Source organism: Taudactylus pleione, unplaced genomic scaffold (assembly GCF_031769625.1).
Source record: "Taudactylus pleione unplaced genomic scaffold, aTauple2 ptg000400l, whole genome shotgun sequence".
NCBI lineage: Eukaryota > Metazoa > Chordata > Amphibia > Anura > Myobatrachidae > Taudactylus > Taudactylus pleione.
Genome location: NW_028284802.1, coordinates 183,497 through 211,426, shown reverse-complemented (window position 1 = coordinate 211,426; position 27,930 = coordinate 183,497). Strand labels below are relative to the sequence as shown.

General features: G+C 45.4%; 2 protein-coding genes across 2 annotated transcripts; both read right to left on the bottom strand.

Moving 5' to 3' along the window:
• Positions 1-7,739: 7,739 nt before the first annotated feature.
• On the bottom strand, positions 7,740-12,006 carry LOC148506477 (olfactory receptor 1L4-like). The gene is made up of 2 exons (XM_088446509.1): positions 11,832-12,006; positions 7,740-8,545 (listed from the first exon to the last, which is right to left on the bottom strand). Exons 1-2 carry the CDS (start codon positions 12,004-12,006, stop codon positions 7,740-7,742), a joined length of 981 nt encoding a protein of 326 aa, XP_088302635.1.
• An 11,911-nt stretch (positions 12,007-23,917) lies between these two features.
• On the bottom strand, positions 23,918-24,904 carry LOC148506476 (olfactory receptor 1L4-like). The gene has a single exon (XM_088446508.1). The coding sequence runs from the start codon at positions 24,902-24,904 to the stop codon at positions 23,918-23,920; it is 987 nt and encodes a 328-aa protein (XP_088302634.1).
• Positions 24,905-27,930: the final 3,026 nt, after the last annotated feature.

Below are 27,930 nucleotides of genomic sequence, written 5' to 3'. Positions count from 1 at the left end.
CGCAAGATGGCGTCGCTCCGATCTAATTTTAAACAGATCCTGTCTCAGCCAATTATCCAGTTTCGACACATGACACATCCAAAGTGTCCATCAGTGCTCAAGGCACTCCCCCCATACTCAGAGGCATGCCTCTATTAGCGCTCTTTCTGTGAAGCTTACTGCCTGTGGTGGAGTCAGAGGGAGCTCCACAAAGCTGGTGAGTGTTAACTATAAAAATAAACAAAGAAGATGTTTATAATTATAAATATCTTCTTTGTATTATTCTAATCATTTTTATATCAAATCTGCAGTCAGTCATTGTCATCTGGGAAGCCATGCTAAAACATCGGAAATATTCTTACACCATATATCTGCCTATCTGCCCTCACTTGTACCAGCAGGAACAAGCAGGAGATCAATTCCTGAACCTCTCATGAACTATGATGTAATGTCCTGGGCCAAAATGTATTTTCCGTAAGATACATTTTATTTTAATGTCCCTTTTAAGTGCCTTATTTTCTAAATACTATACATATGTATATATAATATATATAGCACTCACCTGTCTTCTGAATGGGTGTGTGATTGCACCGATCGGGTACACGCTGGCTTTTGTTGGTCTTCTAAGGCTTATACCCTGGACCTACGAATCCTGGCAGAAACCATGTGACCTGGATAATCCTGTTGGCTTTTTTGTTACATTAATCAGATCATGTTGTCCATGTTATTGGTTTATTACTATCCTGCCACTGTCGACTTATGTCCTGAGCAAGGTCCTTGTGGGACCGAAACGTTGACTGACCAATGGATGATACATTGTGATCTAAAATATCTGCAGCTATTTGAAGCCATAAAAATAAAAAAATATTTTTTCTTAAAAGTGACTTTTATAGAGTGCCCTAGTCCTATAATTTTGGACTACACACTAATATATATCTATGTATATACAGTATAATACATAGATCATTGTTTTTCTATAGCTCCACCCACAGTTCCTGAACCTATTTTTCCAGAAAAACAGACCTGGTTATAACTGATTACAACTGAGAACTTTCTTATTTAAAATATATTTCAAATGTTCTGATTTATTTTGGCTAATTGTGAAATTAGGGGTCTATTTACTAAACTTTGGATGGCGATAAAGTGGACGGAGATAAAGTACTAACCAACTAGCTCTTAACTGTCATTTTTCAAACACAGCCTGTGACATGGCAGTTAGGAGCTGATTGGCTGGTACCTCTGTTCACTATATCTCCATCCAAGGCTTAGTAAATAGACCCCTCAGGACATACTTGCCTACTTTTGAAAAAGCATTTCAGGGAGACTGTGAAAGCAGCACCTATGAGCGTGGCGGTAAAGTGGGCGTGTACTGCTACATCTGAGGGGCGTGTACTGCTACATCTGAGAGGCGTGTCATAGTACTGACTTACATCCAAATGTAAATGAGCCCCAAAGCAGTAAGAGCTACTTGTTGATGAAAACACACTGATACTTTTCAGAAAATGCATGTAACCATAGGGATCATTGTGCCTTATACCCAATGCAGAGAATTTGTACTAATGATCCCATATGAATGTATATATCTCTGGGTTTTTTATATAACAGCTACATAATGGGGTAAGGTGCAATCAGGGAGATTGCTAGGGGTAAATTTACTAAGAATCGAGATGGTCCCGATTTGTAAAGAGATTAATTACACCCCGGTCGGTTTGGGTCCAGTGCTGGTTTTAAATATAGGGGGACTCCTACGCATTTTTTTCCCCCCTATATTTAAAACCAGGACTGGCCCTGCAGCCTAGTGCTGGTTCCTAAATTACGGTGGAACCCTAATTTCGTTCCCCGGAATTTTTGGAACCAGGACCGGCTGACATCCGGGGCTGGTTATGTTTTTTGGGGGGGCCTCACGTAATTTAAAAAAAAAAAAATTCACCCATTTTTTAACTAATTAAAGGCACAAACATACACAAATCACAATGATTTGTTTATGTTTCTGCCAAACTCTCAGCTCAGGAGGTGAAGAGTTTGAAAAGTGAGTTTGGCAGATAGTTTGCTGTCATCTCACCCGAGCTTGTCATCCCAATTCTTGGTAAATTTGAGAAATGTATATTTTAGGTGAAAAGTACTTCCAAGTTGGCCGATGGTGAGTTGATTCGAGTTAGCTATCTCCTCCGAGTTTTACGAGTGAGAAGAGAGAAATCTCTCTATCTCACCCGACTTTACCTTTAGTAAATTTGCGAGATGAAAATCAACCCTAAAATCACCCGAGATTGGCATCTCGACCAATCTCGATTCTTAGTAAATTTACCCCCTAGACTCTTCAGGGAGACAGGGAGATTGTTACATTTCAGAGAGTCTCCCTGACAGTCAGGGAGAGTTGGCAAGTGTGCCAACTACCCTGGACAAGAACAGAGGACGAGGAAACGTTAGTATGGGTACAGAACAGATCAGGGAGGTTCGTGTTTCACTTGAAACTATGGGGCCTATTCATCATCACTTAACTCTCACAATTAACACTTTCACCTGCAATTGTAAAAATTAAGTTATCGGGCCATTCATCAAGAAGGTAATGCAGGAGATATCACAGATATCTCCTAATTACCTTCCTTTTTGCGGAATGGCCTGCTGTCCCCATCAGGGGCTGGCTGGCAACTTTTAGCCTGGGGGGCAAATGCATACAGGCGGCCCTGGCAGAGGAGTAGCGTGTAGCCAGGTTGCCCGAAGAACGTGCGTGCTATGGCGCCGCCCCCCCTCAAGTGTTTCCGGGAGGAGGCGGGTCCATATGGGATTAATGTAAGGTAAAAATAAAGATTAGGGGCAGCCCCCTGTCGTAGTGCCCATATGCAGTGCCCCTGTGTGCCACAGGAGAGAACACTCTTATGCAGGCCTCCAGTAGTGCCCCCAGTAGTGATCCCCCCTATGCAGTGCCCCTTGTGCCCCCAGTAGTAAGCCCCTTATATAGTGCCCCTAGTAGTGGTACCCCTATGCAGTGCCCCTTATATAGTGCCCCCAGTAGCAGTCCACCCCCCATGCAGTGCCCCCAATAGTGGTAACCCTTATGCAATGCCCCTTAAATAGTGGCCCCAGTTGTAGTCTCCCCCCTATGCAGTACCCCCAGTATTGCCCTTTATATAGAGCCCCCAGCAGTGGTCCCTCGATGCAGTGCCCCCAGTGGTAGTCCCCTCCCCCTATGTAGTGCCCCTAGTAGTAGTCCCCTCCCCCCTATGCAGTGCCCCTAGTAGTAGTCCCCTCCCCTTGTAGTGCCCCTAGTAGTAGTCCCCCCCTTGTAGTGCCCCCAGTAGTAGTAGTACCCCCTTGTAGTGCCCCCAGTAGTAGCCCCCCCTTGTAGTGCCCCCAGTAGTAGTAGTCCCCCCCTTGTAGTGCCCCCAGTAGTAGTAGTCCCCCCTTTGTAGTGCCCCCAGTAGTAGTAGTCCCCCCTTGTAGTGCCCCCAGTAGTAGTAGTCCCCCCTTTGTAGTGCCCCCAGTAGTAGTAGTCCCCCCTTGTAGTGCCCCCAGTAGTAGTCCCCCCCTTTGTAGTGCCCCCAGTAGTAGTAGTCCCCCCCTTGTAGTGCCCCCAGTAGTAGTAGTCCCCCCCCTTGTAGTGAACCCAGTAGTAGTAGTCCCCCCCTTGTAGTGCCCCCAGTAGTACCCCCCCTTGTAGTGCCCCCAGTAGTAGTAGTCCCCCCTTGTAGTTCCCCCAGTAGTAGTAGTCCCCCCTTGTAGTGCCCCTAGTAGTAGTAGTCCCTCCCCCTTGTAGTGCCCCCAGTAGTAGTAGTCCCTCCCCCTGGTAGTGCTCCCAGTAGTAATCCACCCCCCTGGTAGTGCCCCCAGTAGTAATCCCCCCCTGGTAGTGCCCCCATAGTAATCCCCCCCCCTGGTAGTGCCCCCATAGTAATCCCCCCCCAGGTAGTGCCACCAGTAGTCCCCCCCCAGTAGAGAGAGACTTAATAAAAAAACAAAACACTTACCTGAAACTCCCGCTCCTGGTCCCGACGCTTCTACCGGCTCCTCCGGCCGCTTTGCATTATGGGAGAGACGTCGCCATGACGACATCTCTCCCATTACCCACTGCGGGAGCTGGAAGATGGCTCCCGCAGTGGGAGCAGCAGCAGCCGATGAGAGTCTGACAGACTCTCAGCGGCTGCTGATTACAGCAAACACACAGCTGCCGGCTCCGGCGGCTGTGTGTTTGTGCTGTGTAGCGCTGACCGAACTCCGTCCAGTCAGCGCTACACACGCGGTGCAGTCTGTGTCACAGTGACACAGACTGCCCGCAGCCCGCATGACGCTGCTGCCCGGGGGGCACATGGCACCCTGCCCCCCGGCCCAGCCCGCCACTGGTCCCCATACACTAGTATCACAGATATCTCCTACTTACCTTCCTTTTTGCGGAATGGCCCGCTGTCCCCATACACTAGTATCACAGATATCTCCTGCTTACCTTCCTTTTTGCGGAATGGCCCACTGTCCCCATACACTAGTATCACAGATATCTCCTACTTACCTTCATTATGTGGAATGGCCCGCTGTCCCCATACACTAGTATCACAGATATCTCCTGCTTACCTTCCTTTTTGCGGAATGGCCCGCTGTCCCTATACACTAGTATGGGGACAGAGTTCATCAAGCCCCGAAAAGATAATATTTTCGGAGCTTAACTGCAGGAGCATTCGCCATCTTCAGATGGCCAATGCTCCTGCTCCGGGATTGCAACCCGCTCCTTCCCTGTGGGAAGGAGGTCCTGGTTGTGATGAGGGATCCTTTTGGATCCCTTCGCCCCTGTCCGGCTCCTTCCGCCGGACGTCGGGGCCCTTGTGCGCATACGTGACCTGTAGGTCGCGCTAGCGCAGTCCCGTCACTGCTCCATAAGGAGCAGTGAAAAGATTCACTGCTCCGAAAAGGAGCAGTGAAGCCGCTCGCGGGACAGCTAATTTTGCATCAGCTGTCACCGCGCCGGAGCAATGACGAATTGCTCCGGTAGCAGCGGCGAGTTAGAATGTTAATTATCGGGGTCTGTTTGGACCCCGATAATTAACATTGTCCGGCCTAATGATGACTGCTTGGTCCCTTGTTAAATCTATACTCAGCTGTACATGAGCATTAGCAGAATTAATAGAACGTACAGGACCAGGAGGACCAGCAGCATCTCAAATACTATATACAATACAAGCCATGGAGGTATTTTTATATAACAGGTGTAGCCCCAGGAGAGTTACTACATTTCCCAGACAAACCAATTATAAAACTTCTGGTGTGTAGGGAAATCATCAGGGACAGAAGGAACTAAGATAACAAAGATTAAAACAAACAACAAACCTCAGGCTCTCAAGTCCAGTAATAAATAATCAGGTTATAAGAGATGTAATATAAGAGACCGGCAACTCACAGCAGGGACGGTGTGATCTCTAGTGAGTTAAACCAAATGAAATGAGAAGCAGATAAATGAATACAGTAACTACACTGTATATCACAGAACTGTGCAATAAATAACAATTAACAAAAAAAAAAAAAGTGGGCCTTCAAAGCAACGATATAATGCAATAATCTCTGTACATTATCCGGCAGAGGAGAAACGCTAAATGGCAGGAGGAGAATGCCAATAAAGTGCTGTTGAAACCATGAAAGAAAAAAACAAATCACCAGCAATACAGATGTTGTTCTCTGTTTGAAGAACAATAAAGTTCTGTTAAAAACAGGAGGAAAACGAAAATGCAGCTTTTAATACAATAAATATATTTTATGTTCACTCGGTCTTCGTGGCCTGATAATTACGTGGTGCAGAGGAATGGGCCTTGTGCTGCCATTTTACTGCAGTAAATGTATTACTCGTTCATTTACACTAATATACGTTACTATACCTCAGCCATTTATGAAGGAGTCGGAGTGAAATATTATTTTCAAATGACAGCAAATAAAAATCAATATAAATGAACAACCAAAAGTGTTTAATAATAAAGACAAACCGCCAGCAACGATAAATGAATATCGGGCAGAACAAAGAGAAAACATTGTCTGTGCGTCAATTTTAATAAACATTTTAGTCTTATTTAAATGAATAAAATATTTATGGCTGGGAAAGACAGGAGATGTGAGGGAGACGAGGAACACTGAGGGGATGAGAAGGGAAGGGGGGCCTTATTCCAGTATTATTAACATACCTCCCAACATTGGTGATTCAGTGGCCGGGATATCCGCGCACGTGTTCGAAAAGGGGGCATGGTCTACCTGGGAAGGGGGTGTGGTCTTATGGCACGTCCTCGTTGCATCACTCTTGAAACGGCGGGACAGTTCCTGAATAGCGGGACTGTCCCAGACCATCCAGCAAGACCCCTTCCACCAAGTACAAAATGCTCTGCTCCTAGACTTCCCTCTTAATGAATGATTGCAGCCACCTGTGTTGAACTAAGTAATAGATGAGACAGGTGTTTCACCACAGGCAATCATAAATTATGTAGGAAGTCCAGGAGCAGAGCATTTTGTACCTGATGGAAGGGGTCATGTTGGATGGTCTGCTGTCCCGCCAGTCACATAGGGGAAGACGTACTAAGGCTTGCAGAGTGATAAAGTGGAGTGAGATAAAGTACCAACCAATCAGCTCCTAACTGTCATTTTTCCAACACAGCCTGTAACATGACAGTTAGGAGCTGACAGGTTGGTATTTTGGACCTCATTTATCAACGAGTTTTATCTTTCACAAGAGTGATAAAACATGCTGTGTATGACCCAAAGTCATCAGCACTAACTATTCAATAGCTATTTAAATAATAATAAATAATGATAATAGTCAATCGACATTTAGTTAGTTGCCTACCCTTAACTCCCGAATGGGCAGTTTTTGGCATACTACCCAAAGGCACCAGAGTGGCGAGGGGGGTACGGAGCTATATCAGCCATAGCTAAAAAATGTATTCTCCCTCTTTTTAGAAAAACTTTTCATGTTTTTAGAATGGAGTGGTTAGAGGCCTCATTACAAAAGGAGAGGTTTACCGAAAGATTTTTTGAAACATGGGAAAGTTACATAGAAACTCTCTCCCACTCACTGACGGAACAGATTTGGAAGTGTTTCAGAAAACCCTATGGTATGAAACGCGTGTTTGTTTTCAAGACCCTCCGATTTCCCTCCCTGCTGACTAGACTATGGCTGATTTTATTCATAGTGAAAATGTATTTTATATTTGTTACACGGGTATGGATAGGGGTAGCGTGGGCAACATGGATTCGGGTTCTCAACATAACTTTTATGTTTATATTTTTTATTTAATATTTATCTGGAATGTAATGATCAATTAATTTTAAAATATATTGGTTATGTGTTCCAGAAATGTATAATGCTATATTTCTATTGACTGTACTATAATTTATATTTCTTATTGATATGGATCAATAAAGGAGAAAATTTTATTTAAAAAAAATAAATAAATAAATAATAATAATAATAATAATAATAATAAACATATGTTTATTAAAAGAAAACCAAAACACAATTGTTCAATATTATCTCACAGTATTATATAGTATCTTCCATCAGAATATATGGGTGATATATTAATCAGTCATGCTGCAATAATCATATGAATACATTTTTTAATTTTGTTTCAATTTTAATGTAATTTTCTTTCCAAAGGGACTTTAAGGATAAAAGGGGGCAAACCATGGAGAAAATTGACATTTAATATAAACTATTTCTTCAAGCTTTATATGTGTATTCCAAGTTCTGGGACAAAGCCACCATATGTGAATTAAATCTGCCTTATGTCCACTTGTCATACATATTGTAGAACTCTTCTTACCGTAGATTTGATCTCCTTGTTCCTCAGGCTGTATATAAATGGATTAAGCATGGGTATAATAATGCTGTATACTATACTGATCACCCGGTCGTTGGTCGGGGAATAGATGGAGCTTGGGCGAAAGTACATAAATATAACGGTGCTGTAAAACATGATGACCATGGTGAGGTGACAGGAGCAGGTAGAGAAGGTTCTCCACCTGCCTTGGGATGTACGAAGATTCAACACAGCGCAGATGATCAGTATATAGGACCCTAGGATGAAGAGGACTGGGCTAAAGATGACAATAGGTCCTTCAATGAAGACAACCATCTGATGAAAATCCGAAGTGCCTGAGCAGGACAACGTCATTATCACCGGCAGGTCACAGAAGAAGTGGTGGATGACCCAATCACAGTACGAATGAGAAGAGGTCATGGCTGTGTACAGGGTAGAGTGGAGGATCGCAATCACCCAGGAGGAAATCAGCAGACAGACGCACCTCCTTATGTTCATAAAAAATAAGTAACGTAATGGATAACATATCGCAACGTATCGGTCTAAGGCCATTATTGCCAGCAGAAAGCTGTCCATGTTACCGATTGCAAGGAAGAGGAAGAGCTGGATGAAGCAGGCATGGAAGGAGATGTGTGTGTCCCCAGGAAGGAGACCGTACAGGGCCCTCGGGATAATGATAGATGTGAAGCAAACATCCACAAAAGCAAGGTTCCCCATCAGCACGTACATTGGCGTGCGGAGCTGGGGCTGTGACAAAATGAGCATGAGAATGAAAATATTTCCTACAAGGCAGAGGATGTAAGCTCCAAAAATTAAGAAAAACAGATGGAGGCGAAGGTGAGGCATCTCGGAAAACCCCAAAAGAATGAATCCGCCATGCGTCTCATTGTGGAGTTCCATACGTATATCGGCCCACTTATAACACAGTACAGGCTGCAGCTCTAATATTGGTGCCAACAAGCCTTGGACACTAGTGGAGAAGTTCAGAGGATACGTCACTATGCTGACCAAGACCAAACCAGCGGGCACTTTCCAGGGATTGCACCTACCAAGCGATCCGCTGGTGAGAGATACTCTGTATAGGCAAAGTGACAAGAATGATTAGTGTCCTATAGTTATATAGTATAATATGAACATTACATCGCACACCCTCCATCACTTCATGCCTGTGATTACTGCTCAGCTGTATTTTGCACCTTACTATAAGGGCCGGCTTCTTGCACCCCTTGTATATGAAGGGTTAGGGGATAAGAATCGGTCACGGAATGGCAGTATTTTTTAAGTGCTTTCATAATTCATAGAAAAATAAAGTTTATTGTAAGTACTTATTACCTATTTTTGAATACAAATTGCATGGGCAGTATTACATAAACACAATACACAGACACACACACAAACACACAGGGGCAGACTAGATGGGCCAAGTGGTTCTTATCTGCCGCCAAAAATTCTATGTTTCTATGATACAGACTCGCACAATAACCTGTCCTCTTTTTGGTGTCTATTTAGGTTACTATAACTTTATAGAAAAATATTTTCTATTGAAAAATTAGTTATTGTAAAACTTTATTACGAGGAATTTTCCCTGTTGAGGATCAGTAATGTAAAGCTGGGTGCACATAGGAGACTATGGCGAGAATCTGAGATGTACGTCCATTTCCTGTTCCCATACTGTACCTCTTACTGTACTGGTGTCTAATACAGAGCACATAAAGCCATTCATTACCCCAGTGTCTGACCTGCCACTCTAGAAATAATCCCCTATGTAATACCTTGTGGTATAAGTTACAGTAGTTGTATCTGAGAGGTGTAAATCATATATAGAAATCAGTGCTTTTAGCTATCCTATATTAGTACTTGCAGTCACTGGATGAGATATTTTGCACCAAAACCAACATTTCATTATTATTTTTTTTAACCTATATATTTCTTTATTTGTATCTCTTTGTTTATAACAACAGAGATACAGACAGAGCATCTGCAGGAAATCTGAGGACCAATATCAAAGGCTAAAAACAGTGCGGCAGTAGTGTATAGGAAGAACATTAATCTGTTTACAACAAAGTATCGGGTGAGGGTATATTATTAACATTTTTATTTTGAGCCTGTAGGTTTATACCAGGCAAGGATGAGTGACTGGGGGGAACGAAGAAACTTCAGGTGTAACCGCTTGTTGAGTCGCAATATTTGGTTATGTTACTGTAGTGAACATTACATGGAACATTGGACCTCATTCAGAGCCGGTCGCACAGAGCGTGCGGTCGGTCTGAATGAGGGGAGGACCTCTTGAATTTTCAAGACGTCCTCCTTTGCGGTGGTAAGGCTGTGGGTTAACACCCACAGCCTTACGACCGCCTAAGGTGATGGTCGTGATGGTCAAGACCATCGCGACCATCGGGGCTTACGACGAGACCCTAGGGTAGGGTCTCACTTGTCGTAAGCCCCGGAGAGCTTCTGGCTCTGTCTGAGCCGGAAGCTCTCCACTGACATCACTAGTGATGTCAGTGGGGCCTCCCCCAAACGGTAGGCGTTCCCATGGGAACGCCTCCGTTTGGGCTGCCACCCCCCTGGCCCGGCTTCCAAACGGGGCGAGCTGTCAATCAACATCGACAGCTTGCCCCCTTTGGATCGAGACCCGCTACGACTGGCGCTGTCGGTCGTAGCAGGTCTCACGCATGTGCACGACGGCGCCGGCGCCGTCGTGCGCATGCTCTGTGGGGGGCCATCGACCCGGTCCGAGCGCATCGACGCTAACGACCGGGTCTGAATGACCCCCATTGTGTATTCTGCCCATCCACTGGCTGGTGAACAAATACAGCTCGGCCTAAAGGGGGGTTACCGCCTGTATATTCATTTTAATTAAAATGTTTTTGAGTAAGGGCTGCAATTGTAAAGCAAATAAAAACAGGGAAAAAAGAATGATTGGCCCTCTCTGTACATTGCTGGTTACATGTAGGCATATACGAGGCTGATAAGCCTACTACATAGATATGGTGACATGTAGGCATATACGAGGCTGATAAGCTTACTACATAGGTATGGTGACATGTAGGCATGTACGAGTGTCAGGGTTCAGCCTAGGATCGTCCCTCTCTCACCTCCATGCTGGCTTCCCCTGACATCCTTGCGGTCAGACGTCTGGTGCAGTGATGGGCGAGAGGCTGAGTATTCTGCCTTAGGTGCTTTTTGCGGACTCCCATGGTCGGCTGTGTGTGTTGGGGATCGGAGTTCCCATCATGGGCGCCACCATGACAGTTCCTATCATGTGACAGTCCTCCTAACCTGTGGTAGCATGATCTTCAGTCAGCTGACGCTGTGCACCAATCATCTGCTACCCCTGGGTATAAATCCGCCTCCAGAACTCCAGGAAGTTGCCTGATCAACAGTTCACTTCTAGTTTACTAGTTGAGCTTTGTTCCAGGTTCCTTTGGATTCCAAGCATTTGTTCCAGATCTTTACAGTGAGCAGCAGTGCGATCTACATCTCTGCCTGTGTTCCTAATGCCAATGTTTTCCAATGAGCAGCAGTGCTATTACATCTCTCTGTGTGTAGGAGTTCCAGTGTCTCCTTTCAGCACCAGTGTGATTAACTTCTCTGCCTGTGCATGCTGTTTCTGTGATTTCAAGCCACAAGCTTATCCTGAGTATCTCACAGCTGCATCCCTTCTCTGGGATTACCAGCTACAAGTAGAGATGTGCGGGTTCGGATTTACTCGGTTCTTATCGCCATTTTACCGCAAGTTCGGATTAGTTCGGATTTATTTTATTGGCTATCCAAAACACGTGATGGCCGATAGCCAATAAAATGCCGTTTTGAGATCCGAGTAAAACCGAGTAAATCCGAACCCGCTCATCTCTAGCTACAAATGTTCCCTGTGAGCAGCAGTGTTAATTACATCTCAGCCTAGAGCTTCATTTTCAGTGACGGTGCTATAACATCTCTACCTGCGTATTACTGCCAGTGTTTTTGAGTGAGCAGCAGTGCGACGAACATCCTTGCCTGTGCATTAAGTTATCAGTGCCTCCTGTGAGCTACAGTGCAATACCTCTCAGCCTGTATATATATTACCTGTGCCACCCCGTGCTGCAAAAGTGCGTCCACACGCCATCTTCCTGTGTATCCCTCGTGTTCTACCTGTGGTGCTAAAGTGCGTCAGCACGCTATCTCCCTGTGTATCCTTTGTGTTTCTCTTGTGTGCCACTCCGCAGCGCAAAGGTGCGTCAGCTCGCCTTCTCCTGTGCATTTCTTCAAGTATCCTTCTAGTGCCATTCCACACGTCACTCCCTGTATCCTCTCAAGTGCCACCCAGTTGTGCTAAGTGTGTCAGTACTGTTTTCCTGGAATACTTTCAAGTATTGTTTCTCTACCCTTAGGCTGCTGATATCTTGAGCCTCCATTCCCACGGGTCTTGGATACCTGGTCAAAGGACCGTGACCTGCCTGCAGGGTGCAGCTAAGCCCATATCCCTCACGGAGGGGTCCCTGCAGGTTAGATTCCGCACCTTTGACCAGGTCTCGCCAACGTCCAAGATCTGTGGATGAGGAGCTTTTGTATCCAGGCCTTTCACCCCGAAGCCTTCCAGATCTAGATCACGACCCCTCAGTAGGGGATTCTACCCCTGCAAACCTGACAATGAGGCTGATAATCCTACTACATAGGTATGGTGACATGTAGGCATATACAAGGCTGATAAGCCTACTACATAGGTATGGTGACATGTAGGCATATACAAGGCTGATAAACCTACTACATAGGTATGGTGACATGTAGGCATATACAAGGCTGATAAGCCTACAACATAGGTATGGTGACATGTAGGCATGTGCGAGGCTGATAAACCTACTACATAGGTATGCGGACATGTAGGAAAGTACAAGGCTGATAAGCCTACTACATAGGTATGGTGTCATGTAAGCATATACGAGGCTGATAAGCCTACTACAGAGGTATGGTGACATTTAGGCACGTAAGAGGCTGATAAACCTACTACATAGGTATGGTGTCATGTAAGCATGTACGAGGCTGATAAACCTACTACATAGGTATGCGGACATGTAGGAATGCACAAGGCTGATAAACCTACTACATAGGTTTGGTGACATGTAAGCATGTACGAGGCTGATAAGCCTACTACAGAGGTATGGTGACATTTAGGCACGTACGAGGCTGATAAGTCTACTACATAGGTATGGTGTCTTGTAAGCATGTACGAGGCTGATAAGTCTACTACATAGGTATGGTGGCATGTAAGCATGTGCGAGGCTGATAAGCCTACTACAGAGGTATGGTGACATTTAGGCACGTACGAGGCTGATAAGTCTACTACATAGGTATGGTGTCTTGTAAGCATGTACGAGGCTGATAAGTCTACTACATAGGTATGGTGACATTTAGGCACGTACGAGGCTGATAAGTCTACAACATAGGTATGGTGACATTTAGGCACGTACGAGGCTGATAAGACTACTACATAGGTATGGTCACATGTAGGCATATATGAGGCTGATAAGACTACTACATAGGTATGGTGACATGTAGGCACGTACGAGGCTGATAAGACTACTACATAGGTATGGTGACATGTAGGCATGTACGAGGCTGATAAGCCTACTACATAGGTATGAGCCTACTACATAGGTATGGTGACATGTAGGCAAGTACGAGGCTGATAAGACTACTACATAGGTATGGTCACATGTAGGCATATATGAGGCTGATAAGACTACTACATAGGTATGGTGACATGTAGGCACGTACAAAGCTGATAAGACTACTACATAGGTATGAGCCTACTACATAGGTATGGTGAAATGTAGGCATGTACGAGGCTGATAAGACTACTAGATAGGTATGGTGACATGTAGTCATATACGAGGCTGATAAGACTACTACCTAGGTTTGGGGACATGTAGGCACGTACGAGGCTGATAAGCCTACTACATAGGAATGGGGACATGTAGTCATATACGAGGCTGATAAGAGTACTCCCTAGGTTTGGGGACATGTAGGCACGTACGAGGCTGATAAGCCTTCTACATAGGTATGGGGACATGTAGGCAGGTACGAGGCTGATAAGAGTACTCCCTAGGTTTGGGGACATGTAGGCAGGTACGAGGCTGATTAGCCTACTACCTAGGTTTGGGGACATGTAGGCATATACAAGGCTGATAAGACTACTACCTAGGTTTGGGGACATGTAGGCATATACAAGGCTTCCATGTATTAGAAATATCTCCGGCACTGTCCGACAACTGGTGACATTTTATTCTCACAAACTGTTATATAACCTGCTGAGAAATGTGGAATCGAAGTTCTTTAGCTGTAAACAGGCTCTTTGGGTTTCTGCAGCTGCTGAATATTCTGTGTTATTTTCTAGGCTTCCTATAACCTTGTTGAACTTTTTTAAGCGTTATCTTAGTACTTTGTAACAGACAACACAATATGATGCATTTTCTTACTGACTGTCAGTAACTTTTCTGGTGCTTGGCCACCGCCTGCCATCAGTATTAAAGCTCCCATGGTTGTAAAATATGACTGAAAATAGGAAATTGGGCTGTTTTTCTGTTTCTTATATCATTTACCTGTTGTTGGGCTTCTGATGGCTACTCGGGATGTGACTTGTACAAACATGAGCAGCATTACAAGGGTTTATGGCAAGGACAGGGCCCCTGAAGACCAGCAGTGTCTCCACCACTATATCCCCTTGTGTCTATCCTCAGACGGTATTTATAGTGTAGCCGGAGACCCGTGAGGGTTCATACAATTCCCATACAAACCAATTATATGTCTGGTATGTAGGGAAATCATCAGATGAGATTAAATTGCATTTTAATGAGAGAAGTGTTATTAGTTTATAATAATATCGCTGCTAATAATGAAATCTTCTGAAATTCAGCAGGAAAAATATTAATATAGAAGATTGTGTGGTCCTGGGCGCTCCTAAATATGAAAGCTAAGTAGTGAGAAGTTCCCTCTTATAAATGTAGGGGTCTTTGGTGTATAGTGACTCTAGTGCTGCCTTAGATACAGGTGGCCTTTTCTTTTGCCACCAAGCGAATGTACAATAAAAAAAAATACAATAAAAAAATGTACAATAAAAAAACAGATGTATACAAAGCATCGATCTTCCTCGACGGCCGGCGTCTTCCAATGCACTGCTCTGCACAGGGGGCGTTACCAACGCGTTTCGCCCTTCCAATTACAGTTAACTTTCCTAATTATTCTCTTTAAAACATCATATTTATTTCTAGATAAATAAGCATTGAATAGTATGATATGACAATAAAACTGAAAACATTGGTAGTAAAATGTATACATTTCCAGGGAATAAATACACATCAGCGAATAAAAGACTAATTTTTGAGGAAATACAGTATAAGTAAATATAAAAGCAATCGATGTAGATAATGATTGTACAGTGAAAAATATTTTATAATTGGATGTTTGACTCTCCTCAAAAGATATGTATGTGGCAGTAGTCCGATACTTGTATCCATAGTCCATAGTAAATTGAAAGATTGTAGCTTCTTGGTTTCTAAAGTCCCAGTGCACATCTCGAGTTCTGGGGTTTGAAATAAATCGTAGTCTGCTGGGAATCCCAGTTTATAGTGGGTTTTTATGCCTGGCTAAAGGTGACAAAGTTCTGCTTTTTGTAAATCTCAGGGTGGTGTTACTGCAGAGCATATGTGGGTAAGTGTTCTCCCCCCATCTGTGTGTGCCAAGTGGTGGTTCTCTCTGCTGGTGCGGGATCCTCTTACCTCCGGTTACCGCTTATGGCAACAGTCCGGAGCAGTCAGCGGTTGTATCGGAGGTGTCCGGAGCAGTCAGCGGGGGTGTCGGTGAGGACGTCCGTCAGTGAGTGTGCACGATCTTCCTCGCCAACTGGCGTCTTCCAATGCACTGCACTATACAGGGGGGCGTTGACCAATGCGTTTCGCTCTTCCAATCAATTGCGGGCTTTGTCAGGGCTGACAAAGGCCGCAGTTGATTGGACGGGCAAAACGTGTTGTGAACGCCCCCATTGTGTAGTACAGTGCATTGGAAGATGGGGTTTACTCAGCTGTCTGGCCGCCCGGCGCTGTCCACCATCATGACCATCGACCACCGATGTTCATGATGGTGATCCCAGCCTGCGATTTTCACATGTATTTTTCCGTGTCTGGTGGCACCATGTCTACAATTTTCTTTATTACATGTAAAAATGACACACCCATCTCCTCGCTGCCCATGGTACTTACCTCCATAAGTTGTAGAATAGTGCTCCTTGCAGTGACCGCAGTCAATGGCACTTGATGGTCACTTTTGCACCATACTTCAGAAATTGTATTTTCTCTTCTCATCTTTATTTATGTTTCTAGCAATGATAAGAGGGCTGATTCCTGTACACTTATAGCCGGGATGCCCCCAACTAATGCAATTGGGATTTTCCTCAGTACGATGACCTTAGATTAGTGGAAACAAGGTTTTCAAAGTAAGCTGTGAGGGTGATGTATCAAGCAGAGTGGAGAAGTTACCCATAGCAACCAATCAGCTTCTACCTATCATTTATAGAATGTACTTGATAAATGCTACCTCAAAGCTGATTGGTTGATATGGGCAACTTCATCACTGGTCCACTTCTCCACTCTTTTCACTGCTTGATCTGCCTGAACCGGCCATCCAGGATGTGGGAGGATTTTTGATATTACATTATATATATTCTTTCTGCTCAGTTATAGTATCTACATTGTCACGCTGCTGGACCTTCTTTGATGTTGTCATGAAATAGATAATTTAATACTTTTTCAGCAAATGACCCCGGCTTATTAGAAATGTTAGCACCTGGGGCAAATAGGAAAACTGACACCCTCCGAGCCCCTAAATGTAACCAAATGAATCCAAAATAATCATTCCCCTGCATCCTACTTCAGCTTTGTGCCTTTGGTGGTTGCCTCTTTCATATAGCCCTGGTTATGGTCACGTACGTACGTACGTACCTACAAACACACTATCCGTCCCCTTTCTTTAATGGGCTGTGACCATGGTAATTGGGAGAGAGACCCGGTGGGATTGTGACAAGACTTGTGTATAGTTGGGGCAACATTATTCCGGTGTAACTAAGAAGGAGAGCACATCAGCTGGTCAAAATTGTCTTCTGCATAATTCTGTAACCGGGACGTGCCGCTACATTCCATCCCTACATTAATTTTTACCATACAGACACTAATTTTAAACTTCAAATATATTGTGTGGTTACAAAAATAACCACTTTTTGTTAATGAGATAGTGTACTTGACTTCTCTTTTTATGTAGCTGGCTACTAGCTGCCCAATAAACCAAAGACATCCACACAACCACTGTCAGATCAGATCATGTAACCAACCGGTGGCTTGGGACCCCTGTGGGATCCTCTGATATATGGTACGCTGCACATGCCACCAAAAACCACCTCTCTCTGCATCCCGGCACTTGGGGACCTGATTCAGAGCCGCTTGCGAGCGCACAGCCGATGGTTTGCGAACGTGCATGCGCATGCTTCGTTCTGCGCGTGCACGAACTACTCTGTGCGATCGCAGGCCGCTCGCCCGCCCAGCAAAGACAGCCCAATGAAATGAGTGACAGGAGAGGCCGTTTGTGGGTGGTAACAGAGGCAGGACACTAAGGGGTGTGGAGGTGCGAACACAGGCATGCCTCGGTGTTTCAACGCCGTTTTTAAGGCGTGCATAATTAACAGACAGCGTCATAGTACACGTCACATGCCTGCTTTTTACACTGAAGTCCTCGCAGTGCTTGCGGCAGGGTAAGGCAACCACAAGCGCTGCGATCGCATCCGATGGTCCTTGATGTACCAATGTTTTACTACACTTCCTGGAGATGACGTGCGCTAGTGGGCGTCTCTACATAGGCTAATGGGTGTCAGCATACACAGAGCGATCGCTCGCACAGCCAAAGTGGGTGTGCTTATACTTTGGTGAGCGAACGCTTCCCATGGCGTCACTTTGAAAAATGTGCATACGCTGGATGCGAGCGATCACATCTAGCGAGCGGGTCTGTATCAGGTCCTGAGTGTTCCACCAAAAAATAAAGTCACGCAGCACTGCTCTTAGGAGCTTATTCAGACCCGGTCGTTAGCTCTACGAGCTAGCAACCGGGTCGATGTTGCTCCAGTGCGCATGCGCACGACGGAGCCTTCTCCATCGTGTGCATGCGCGAGACCCGGCTAATGACGGGTAATCCGTCGTTAGGGGTCTCATAGCAGACGGGGCGAGCTGTCGATGTTGAGTGACAGCTCGCTTCATTTGCTTGGTGGGCCGGGGGCGTGCCCGGCCAAACAGAGGCGTTCCTGTCGAAACGCTTGCTGTTTGGGGGCGGCCCCACTGACATCATCACCCTGGGGCTTAAGGTTGACAAGACCCTACCTTAGGGTCTCGTCGTAAGCCCCGATGGGCGCGATGGTCTTGACCATCACGACCATCACCCTTAGCGGTCGTTAGAGCTGTGGGTGTTAACCCACAGCCTAACGACCGACATGGTGGCGGCCGTTCAGGATGCATCCTGAACGGCCGCTCTGTTTTAGAACGACCGCTTGCATCCTACGACCGCCTCTGAATGAGACCCTTAGTGCTGTCCTTCCTGCCACAGATAATCACATGGGATGTACCTATATCAATACTCTACGTTTCCTGTACACAGCTATACTTGTTATAGATAACCATAACCTGAGAGAACTGAGGCAAGTGGACGCTCTCTACATATTGGCACATGCAAGAGAGCCTGTGAATACGAATTGTCCCACTATATGCTCTGAAGAAGATGATTTGCAAAAGAAAGAAATGATCTTTGGCCCTCATTCAGACCCACTCGCGAGCGGCTGTCCGCTCGCAAGTGGGTCGATGGTCTGCACTGCGCATGCGCACGACGGAGGGAGCTCCGTCGTGCGCATGCGTGAGACGCGACGAGCGAAGGACTTTCCTTCGCTCATAGTGTCTGATCAAAGGGGGCGTGCTGTCGATGTTGATTGACAGCACGCCCCCTTTGGTGGGCGTGCCGGGGGCGTGCCTCCCAGACGGAGGCGTTCCCAAGGGAACGCCTACCGACAGAAGCCGGCCCCACTGACATCACTAGTGATGTCAGTGGGAGTGATTTTGGCTCTGATAGAGCCAAAATCACTCCTGGCCTTGCGGTTGAGAAACTGAACCGCAGGCTTCTGCTCGCAGTGGCGATGGTCGCGATGGTCAAGACCATCGCGACCATCATCCTGCACGCTCGTATATGCTGTGGGTGGTGACCCACAGCTATATGAGCGTCCAGGAGGACGCTCCATATTTATGGAGGTGGGCCCTGATTCAGAACGAGCGCTCTGGTCAGAGCGTCCGGCTCTGAATGAGGGCCTTTGTTCACTACATTGTGATTAGACCTTGCTCATGACTCTAAAAACCTTTTCTTTTAATCTTCCTTTTATTTGTTCTTTTCATTGTCCAGGATCATCGTTGCATGAATCAATGGGTTACCTCCAGAACAATGACTATAGAATTGATAGATGCAGAAGGAGCCACTATTCCCTCCAGCTTACTAATAGAGACCAGTACCTAACAGGATGATACAAAATATAACCTGAACTCCTGAGAAGATTAGAGCTTCCGGTCCTTTGTCCTCTCCTGCCTCCACGGAGGTCTGTTACTCCCATGGCACTGAAAGCCGCTCCCACCAGACACAAACGCTGGTTTCTTACACGAGGTAGTGATTTACCATACGGCTTACTACAGAGGCAATCCCTAGCTACAGGAGGATAATAACCAAGCATCAAATAATGAGGGGGCTGGTGAACGGCTGCTGGATTAGAAGCATAATTTATTAACGGAAATGCACAGGGTAAGATAAAATATAAACACAATAGGATTTTCCTAATTACATTATTATACACTAAGAAGAACAGCCTATATAACTAATACTATGATTGCGCTTTTCCGGCAAGGGTGCATATACCCCTTGGCCAGGATGGAGCTCGCCAGTGGTGCCGGCCAAAGTGGGGATGCAGCCTGGCGGTGCCACCCGTGGCCTGGGGTAGAATTAAGGCTGTAACTAGGGTGGTGCAGTCAGTGCCACTGCACAAAATGTAGAATGCCCTGGGGGAGGAACCAGCCCCTGCCGCGATCTCTATTTGTCAGGTGCCTCAGCGATATATGTTGCTAGCGGTGTGCCTTGCTTACTTGCTTGGGCATGTGGAGATGAGCCCTAGTGTGTATGTGGTGGGAGATGGTGCTAGGATCATGTGTCGGATCCCTGTGTCGGAAGAGATGTGGTTGACACTGGGGCAGTGTGCTTGCTCCCAGCACTGGACAAGCAGTGGTGGACGGTGCCAATTATGCCCACACTGACATCAGATGCCACAGAGAGGAGCGTTCAGTTCAGTGGTGGTGTTCAAGAAGATGTCAGGTGAAGCTCACCGGCAGCCGCAGACGAGGCCAGAAGACGGTGTGGCCAAGAAATAAGAGATCAGTGCCGCTGACCAGGGTGAGCCAGCAGCAGAAGAAAGAAGATGAGGACTGGAGAGTGCTGCAGGAGGAGGGAAGCAAAGAGCTAAACAAAGCTTCCTACTGCAGCCTCTCCCAGCATAATAGTAGGTGGCCTTGGCCACTGGTAATTTACTTCCCCCCTCTAGTCCACTAGGTGTCAGGCATTAGGCCTGTGGGTCATGTTAGGCGCAGAGGGTCTGTGCCACAAGTATAAGTGACTCTGGGCATTAGGCCCAAGTCACTTTCTGTGCCCAAAGGTAGGCAAGCAATAACCTGAGCCCCTGGTGAGACGCTGGGGATTAGACCCAGTTCACTCTTCAGTAACAGATAGTTAAGGGGATCCCTACCATGTGACATAATTTGCTATAAGGGTGTGGCACTGTGTGGCAAAATGCATAGAAAGAGTACTAGTGTGTTGCATAATGTAAATAAGGGCTCTACGGTGTGGCCTCCTTGCACCAGGTGTAAGTGTCAGATGAAGATCAGAGCCTCTCTGTACCAGGTGTGAGTGTCAGTGTAACATCAGGGCCTCCTCGCACCAGGCATGAGTGTCAAATAAACATCATAGCCTCTTTGTACCAAGTGTGAGCATCAGATGAACAGCAGAGCCTTCCCCCTCCAGGTGTGAGTGTCAGATGAACATTAGAGTATTCCTGCTCCAGGGGTGAGTGTCAGATGAACATTAGAGTATTCCCGCTACAGGTGTGAGTGTCAGATGAACATCAGAGCCTCCCTAGGCCAGGTGTGAGTGTCAGATGAACATCAGAGCCTCCCTGTGCCAGGTGTGAGTGTCAGATGAACATCAGAGCCTCCCCGCACCAGGTGTGACTGTCAGAAGAACATCAAAGCCTCCCTACACTAAGTGTGAGTGTCAGATGAACATCAGAGCCTCCCTGCACCAGGTGTGAGTGTCAGATGAACATCAGAGCCTCCCCGCACCAGGTGTGACTGTCAGATGAACATCAGAGCCTCCCCGCACCAGGTTTGACTGTCAGATGAACATCAGAGCCTCCCCATACCAGGTGTGAGTGTCAGATGAAGATCAGAGCCTCCCTGCGCCAGGAGTGAGCGTCAGATGAACATCAGAGCCTCCCCATACCAGGTGTGAATGTCAGATGAACATCAGAGCCTCCCTGCACCAGGTGTGAGTGTCAGATGAACATCAGAGCCTCCCCATACCAGGTGTGAGTGTCAGATGAAGATCAGAGCCTCTCTGTACCAGGTGTGAGTGTCAGATGAACATCAGAGCCTCCCCTTACCAGGTGTGAGTGTCAGATGAAGATCAGAGCCTCCCCGCACCAGGTGTGAGTGTCAGATGAACATCAGAGCCTCCCCATACCAGGTGTGAGTGTCAGATGAAGATCAGAGCCTCCCTGCACCAGCTAGGTGTGAGATGAACATCAGAGTCTCCCTGTACCAGGTGATGAGTGTCAGATAACCTGTGTAGTTGTACCATTTATATTTTAATCTATGTGATATACGGGATGTTATTTAGTATAGGCTTATTCACCTGTTATTTTATTTTATATCTGACTACAAACTAATTAATATTGGTGATTATATAAGGGATCAGATGTGCTGTCTGTTTTTAATTTTCCCATTTATTTAGTATATTTTATAAAATGATAACTAGAATCTGATTGTTGGACAACTTCTACACTTGTCCTCTTAAAAGGTTTGATACCCCTCCCCCTACCTCCGTTACAAATTACAAATCATAACGATACGCTTTAATTGCTTAGTACGTTTAGTTAACACCTTTAATAAGATATAAATATCACGGAGTCATTAAATACATTCAATGTGAAAACATGGCTGGCATACAGATCAGCAAATCATATAGCCTATTGTGATTGTATATAATATATTCAGTATTATATCATAATATACACATCTGCTATCAACTTATTTTTAATTGCGGAACATACTTATATATTCTTCAGAAGAAATATATTCCCTCCTGACAATGCTATTTACATGAGGATGGATTCAGAAGCCATTTGTGTCATTTGAAAAAGAATACGGCTGAATGCAGAACTTAAATGAAACAACAATGACACAATTGTACTTTTCTGGCTCCTGGAAACATTAGCTATGCGCCCTACACGCTAAAGCCGCAGAGAGATTAGTAATTGGATTCAGTTGGTCATTGACTTAGCAGTCAGCAAAACATTACTTTTGCAAAGACCCTTCAGCTTCATCTAAGTCAAAAAAATGAATGTTGGATTTCATACATATCTACTTGTAATGGGAGACAGAGGAACTGGAACTGACATAGCGGCAGAACTGTGGAATTACCTTGACAAACCATTTCTGATGATGGTGCCGTCATTCTCAGTCCCTACAGAACATTATATTCTATTGCCAGGGCTTAGGAGGTGAGATCTACAGTGGACAGCAGTATTACTCTAGCAAATCACTCATCCATTATATCAGCAATTTTGTCTCCTCTACAAAAAATGGTGAATGAAACAATGTTGTACTTTAGGCATTAACCTGGCTCTGTGGGTGATATTATACTGGATCTTGCAATAGAAAATGCTGATAAGTTTTCCCTATAACTAAACTGAGCAGGTCATGAGGAATTACAGGGAGGACGCAAGCTTTAATTTTTTCCTTTGCAGACATAAGGTGGGGTCGAAACTCTCTGTTCCTCCTGTGCTGGGCTGTGAAATAATAGCCAAATGTCACAACCCCGGCCTATCACAGACATGGAGGTACAGTAACCAGCAGCTTTTTATGTAGCTGTTTTATTATAGTCAAAGGACTAAGGACCTCATTCAGAGTCGGTCGTTGCGGCCACACGGTCGTAGGGGAAAGGGGCCGGATATGCAAATGAAGCGATCACAAGTTGTGGTCCTAAAATGAGATCGTTAGCTGAACGACCGACGGTAAGAAGCGGTCGTAAGACTACATCACGCCCCCTTCTCGTTCACCACACACGTCATCTCCTGGGATATAAGGATTAATCGCGACCATCAGGAACCATCGGAACTGGTCGTATAGCTTAAGGTTGACCATACCCTCTCTTAAGCACTACGATCAAGTCAGTGTTCAAACCTCCCATGTCACATGTGCCATGACACTACTTTGTTAATTATGCAATCCCATTAAACGCCGTTTGCATAATTAGGCACGCCTGCGTTCGGATCTCCACTCCCCCGTTTTCAAGCACCTTCCCCTGTTACCACCCACAAACGGTTCAATCTGTCACTCAAACTACCGACCTGGCTGTGTTCAAGGAGAGAGAAATTTCTGATCGTAGCAGCTACTTTACGCATGCGCATTGCGAACTTTACTCATGCGCAGTTTAGCGAACATCGGCTGTGTATGACCGTGCGGCCGCAACGACCGACTCTGAATGAGGTCCTAAGTTCTATGTAACATGAAAAAGTACATAAAGGATTTTATAACTTTCAGAATATTGTCAACCAATATCTGCTGTATGCCACACCATTCAACATTCTATACATTTATAGATTATTTATAGTTTATGCTTTCTCCAGCTGTGTCTGTCTGTATTTCCTTTATGCAGTTTGTTGCCCTATTACCGCTGCTGCCACAGGTTTGAGAACAATATTAGATTTTGTTTTTCATTTACCTTTACTAATACATCTGGTATAAAGTTTATTGGTCCTCTGCAAGTCAGTATCTGGAGATTTAAAACATTTCACGAGTGTTTGAGTCCTTCTCATCCATTTCTTGCATCCATTTTTGTCCACGTCTCCTTCCACATTGCGCCACTCTCTTCACGGCGCATTTGACCTCCTTGTTCCTCAGACTATAAATAAACGGGTTGAGCATAGGCGTGATAACACTGTAGACCACGCTGATCACCCGATCATAGGACAATGAGTACAAGGAGCTTGGACGAAAGTACATAAAGATAATTGAGCTATAAAACAAGATGACCACGGTCAGGTGAGAGGAACATGTGGAGAAGGTCTGTCTCCTGCCTTTGGAGGTCCGTAGCTTTAATACAGCCCTTATGATTAGGATGTAGGAACCCAGAATGAACAGCAGGGGGCCCATGACAATTAGGGAGCCTTCAATGAAGACAACATGCTGCTGAACAGAAGTGTCTGTGCAGGAGAGCAGTAACATGGCGGGGACATCACAGAAGTAGTGGTGAATGACCCAACCACAGTACTCAATGGTAGACGTCATGACCGTGAACAGGGTGGAGTGGAGGCTGACAATAACCCATGAGGAAGTCACCAGGCAAACACATGTCCTCTTGCTCATTATAGTGGAGTAATGTAATGGCTGACAAACTGCAGCATACCGGTCCAAGGCCATGACAGCCAGCAGGAAGCTGTCCATGTTACCCACCATGTGGAACAGGTAAAGTTGCCAGAAGCAGCCATGGAATGAAATGGACATGTTCCCCGAGAAGAGGTTGTAAAGAGCCTTGGGGACGGTGATAGATGTTAGACAGACATCGACAACAGAAAGGTTTCCCAACAAGATGTACATTGGGGTGTGGAGCGGAGGCTGGGTTGAGATAAGTGTAACGATGACAAGGTTGCCCACAATGCAGAGAACGTATGCCCCCATGAAGAAAGAGAAAAGGGGCAGCCGAAGGTGAGGCTTCTCCGAGAGACCTAGTAGAGTGAAAGCCATGAAGGTCTGATTCTTGAATTCCATATCTGCCAGAATTAAGTCAACAGTGTAAGACCTGCAGCATGGCATATATTAGAGGCTAGCTGTAGGAGTCCATAATCAATGCTATAAACCATCTCAGGACCATGAGGGAGAGACAGTCAGTAGAGCATAAGGAAAATTTCCCTATAGTTAAGTCAAAATACAATTTCCACATCTGAAGGGCAGGGGATCTAATGAATCCAACTCAGATCATCGTTTAACCAAAATGAAAAACAATCCAGGCTACGCGATGAGACCTCTCCAGCAAAGAAGAGGTGGTAAGAGGATAAGGTGACATTCTGGTTCTCGGGCTCCATTTATGAACCAGATTAATGAGAACCATGGTAAACAAGATTCAGAGGCATGAGGAAGACCATGGGGGGAGGGCTCAGTATAATAGGGAGCCTTCATAAAACACAAATAATATGGGAAAGGGTGTACAATTACAGATAGGACACAATTCTCTCCAATGATGAACTTTGCAGGACCTCATACTCCAAAAAGCACCCATCTAGGAATCAGCTGGCGAATGTTTCCTGTAATACAACAATGTGCCAGAAATATTAGCACCACTCAACGTATATAACTGGTCCCACATTCTATAACACTGGGATTACTAGGATTCCTCAATCCATACAATGTATCACACTATTTTATTATAGAAATGCAGTAACAGACCTGTCAGGATCTATTACCGTTGATTTTATCAAATATTTTGGATCAATACAGCGGAATTTCCGAACTCACAGGTTCATTTATAAAATTGCCAACCTACCGGCTGCAGCCTTGGAGATAAAGTACTAACCAATCAGCTCCTAACTGTCATTATTCAAACACAGTCTGTAACAGACAGTTAGGAGCTGATTCATTGGTACTTTATCTCCATCCACTTTATCTCTCTCCAAGGCTTAGTACATGACACTTTAATAACAATAAGGAGAAAAATAAGGAGAAACTTTAGCTCCATAGAACGTACTTCTTGGAATAATCCTCAGCTACATTTATTTCAGCAGTTTGCTATGTGTATATAATCAACGCTTATTTTAAATGACTTCTCCTGTATTGTTTGATGAAAATGCATTAAAAGTGAAGTATTAACCTGACTAACTTACAATACTTTCTGCCATATGTTCACTCGGGTTGGGTATGGCTTGCCTAGCCCTAACCTCCCCCCCCCAGTGCCTGAACCTAACCTCCCCCTACCCGCACCCTAAACCTAACCCTCCCCCCTTAGTGCTCAATCTTAACCCTCGCCCTAGTGCCTAACCCTGCACCCTAACTCTCCCCCTAACCCACGATACCTTTGGGATGCCGACGGTTGGTATTCTGGAGCCGGGATCCCAACTGCTGACGCGATTCCAACGCCAGTATTTAGACCGTCGGCATGCCCTCAGCCGGGATGCTCACTACATACTGTTCACTTGAATACAGAGACCTACTTTCTCTTCTATGTCTTATGACTCCTATGTTTATTCTATCAGCTAATAAAATATGTCCTACTGTGTACTCATGCTAAAAGAAACAAAACCAACAACAAAAAAACCTTGATTAATATGTGTGGAATAAGAAATAAAGTTGTGTTTATTTGAATCGGGACACAGCAGAGTGCGAACGTGACAGACTGTGAGAGAGACGTTGGAGACTGTTAGTCTGGGCCCACCGTGCCTCTCACAGATGGCCCTGGCTCACATACAGCACATATACTATATAAGTGTCCAGTCTCCACGCTCCAAATGAGGTGATGGATTATACTGTGGGCCAAGCATGGCTTGTGACAACCAGGTTCACCCACAGTGGCGTATCTATAAGCGGTGCACGGTGTGCGGTGCACACGAGCCCATGGGTCCAGAGGGCCATGTGCCACACACCCTGCATCCACGACAGATATGCTACTGTACCTGTGCAGCGGAACCCCCGATATCTTCGGTAAGATGGCACCTGCACAGCAGCTAGGGGTCACCACAGAGGCACAGCAGTGTATCAGTTGTGGGGGCAGGGTGTGCGGCATGGGTTAGGAATTGAGCCACAGGTCAGTCAGGGCCACCAGCAGACAGCGTTGAGCAGAAGACCACCTCGGACAGACTCTGGAGAGCACAGCAACATTTCAGCCTGGTTTACCATGCTCTGAGCAAGCCTCTGACCCTGGTGCCTGCTGGTGGCTGAATGTGGGGCAGTATATATAGCACAGGGCAGGATGCCCAACATTAGCCCAAATCCTACATCTGAATATTCCCCAAACGTGTATTTTGTTGGAATACAGGGTGCGCTACTGTGCTTTCCTTCATATTGCTTCACGCCTGAAGCATTCGCCCATACCTAACCAAGATGGCTACTGTGACTTAGTCTGCGCATGTGCAGCGCCATCTCAGCTTCTTACTGTTTTTAAGCGCCACCAGCTGCCATCGTCTATATAAATGACCGGCTGGTCCGCTCTATGCTCCGCTACCCATATGTGTATCTGTGAGTACGGCTGTACCGTTACTGTGCACTATAAATAAACCAAAGCTCCTGGTTAAGTCTATCCGGCTGGTGTGCCCTTATAGTCCTTTCGGTTGGTGTCTGCTATTAATCAGCTTGTGTACATCACAGAACAATACACACATATCAACATGTTTAACATTTGTAAAACTTCCTGGTCAGAATAACCGACATTCCGACGGGACACAGAGGCACCAATGATGACATCAGTTACTAAGCCTACGCTAATTCCAGTCCTGTTCCTGATGCTCACACAGACATCTCTCAGGTCATACAAAAGGGGAACTCGCTGACGCTGTCACTGGGACACCAGAGGTGTATTTACAGACACAATTGTAAGAAAAATTAGATAATATAAATATATAAAATTATAATCCTAAGAAAATTATATATAATTTCAATAATATAAACAATAATTAGAAAGTTTGCAGGCACAGATAAGCTGCCGATCCCAGCAGGATAGTCGCCTTTATATAACGAAAGAAAACCCAAAATGCATGAAAAGAACGTGAACAGCACAATTCCATGTGCAGGTAACAACATTCCATAGA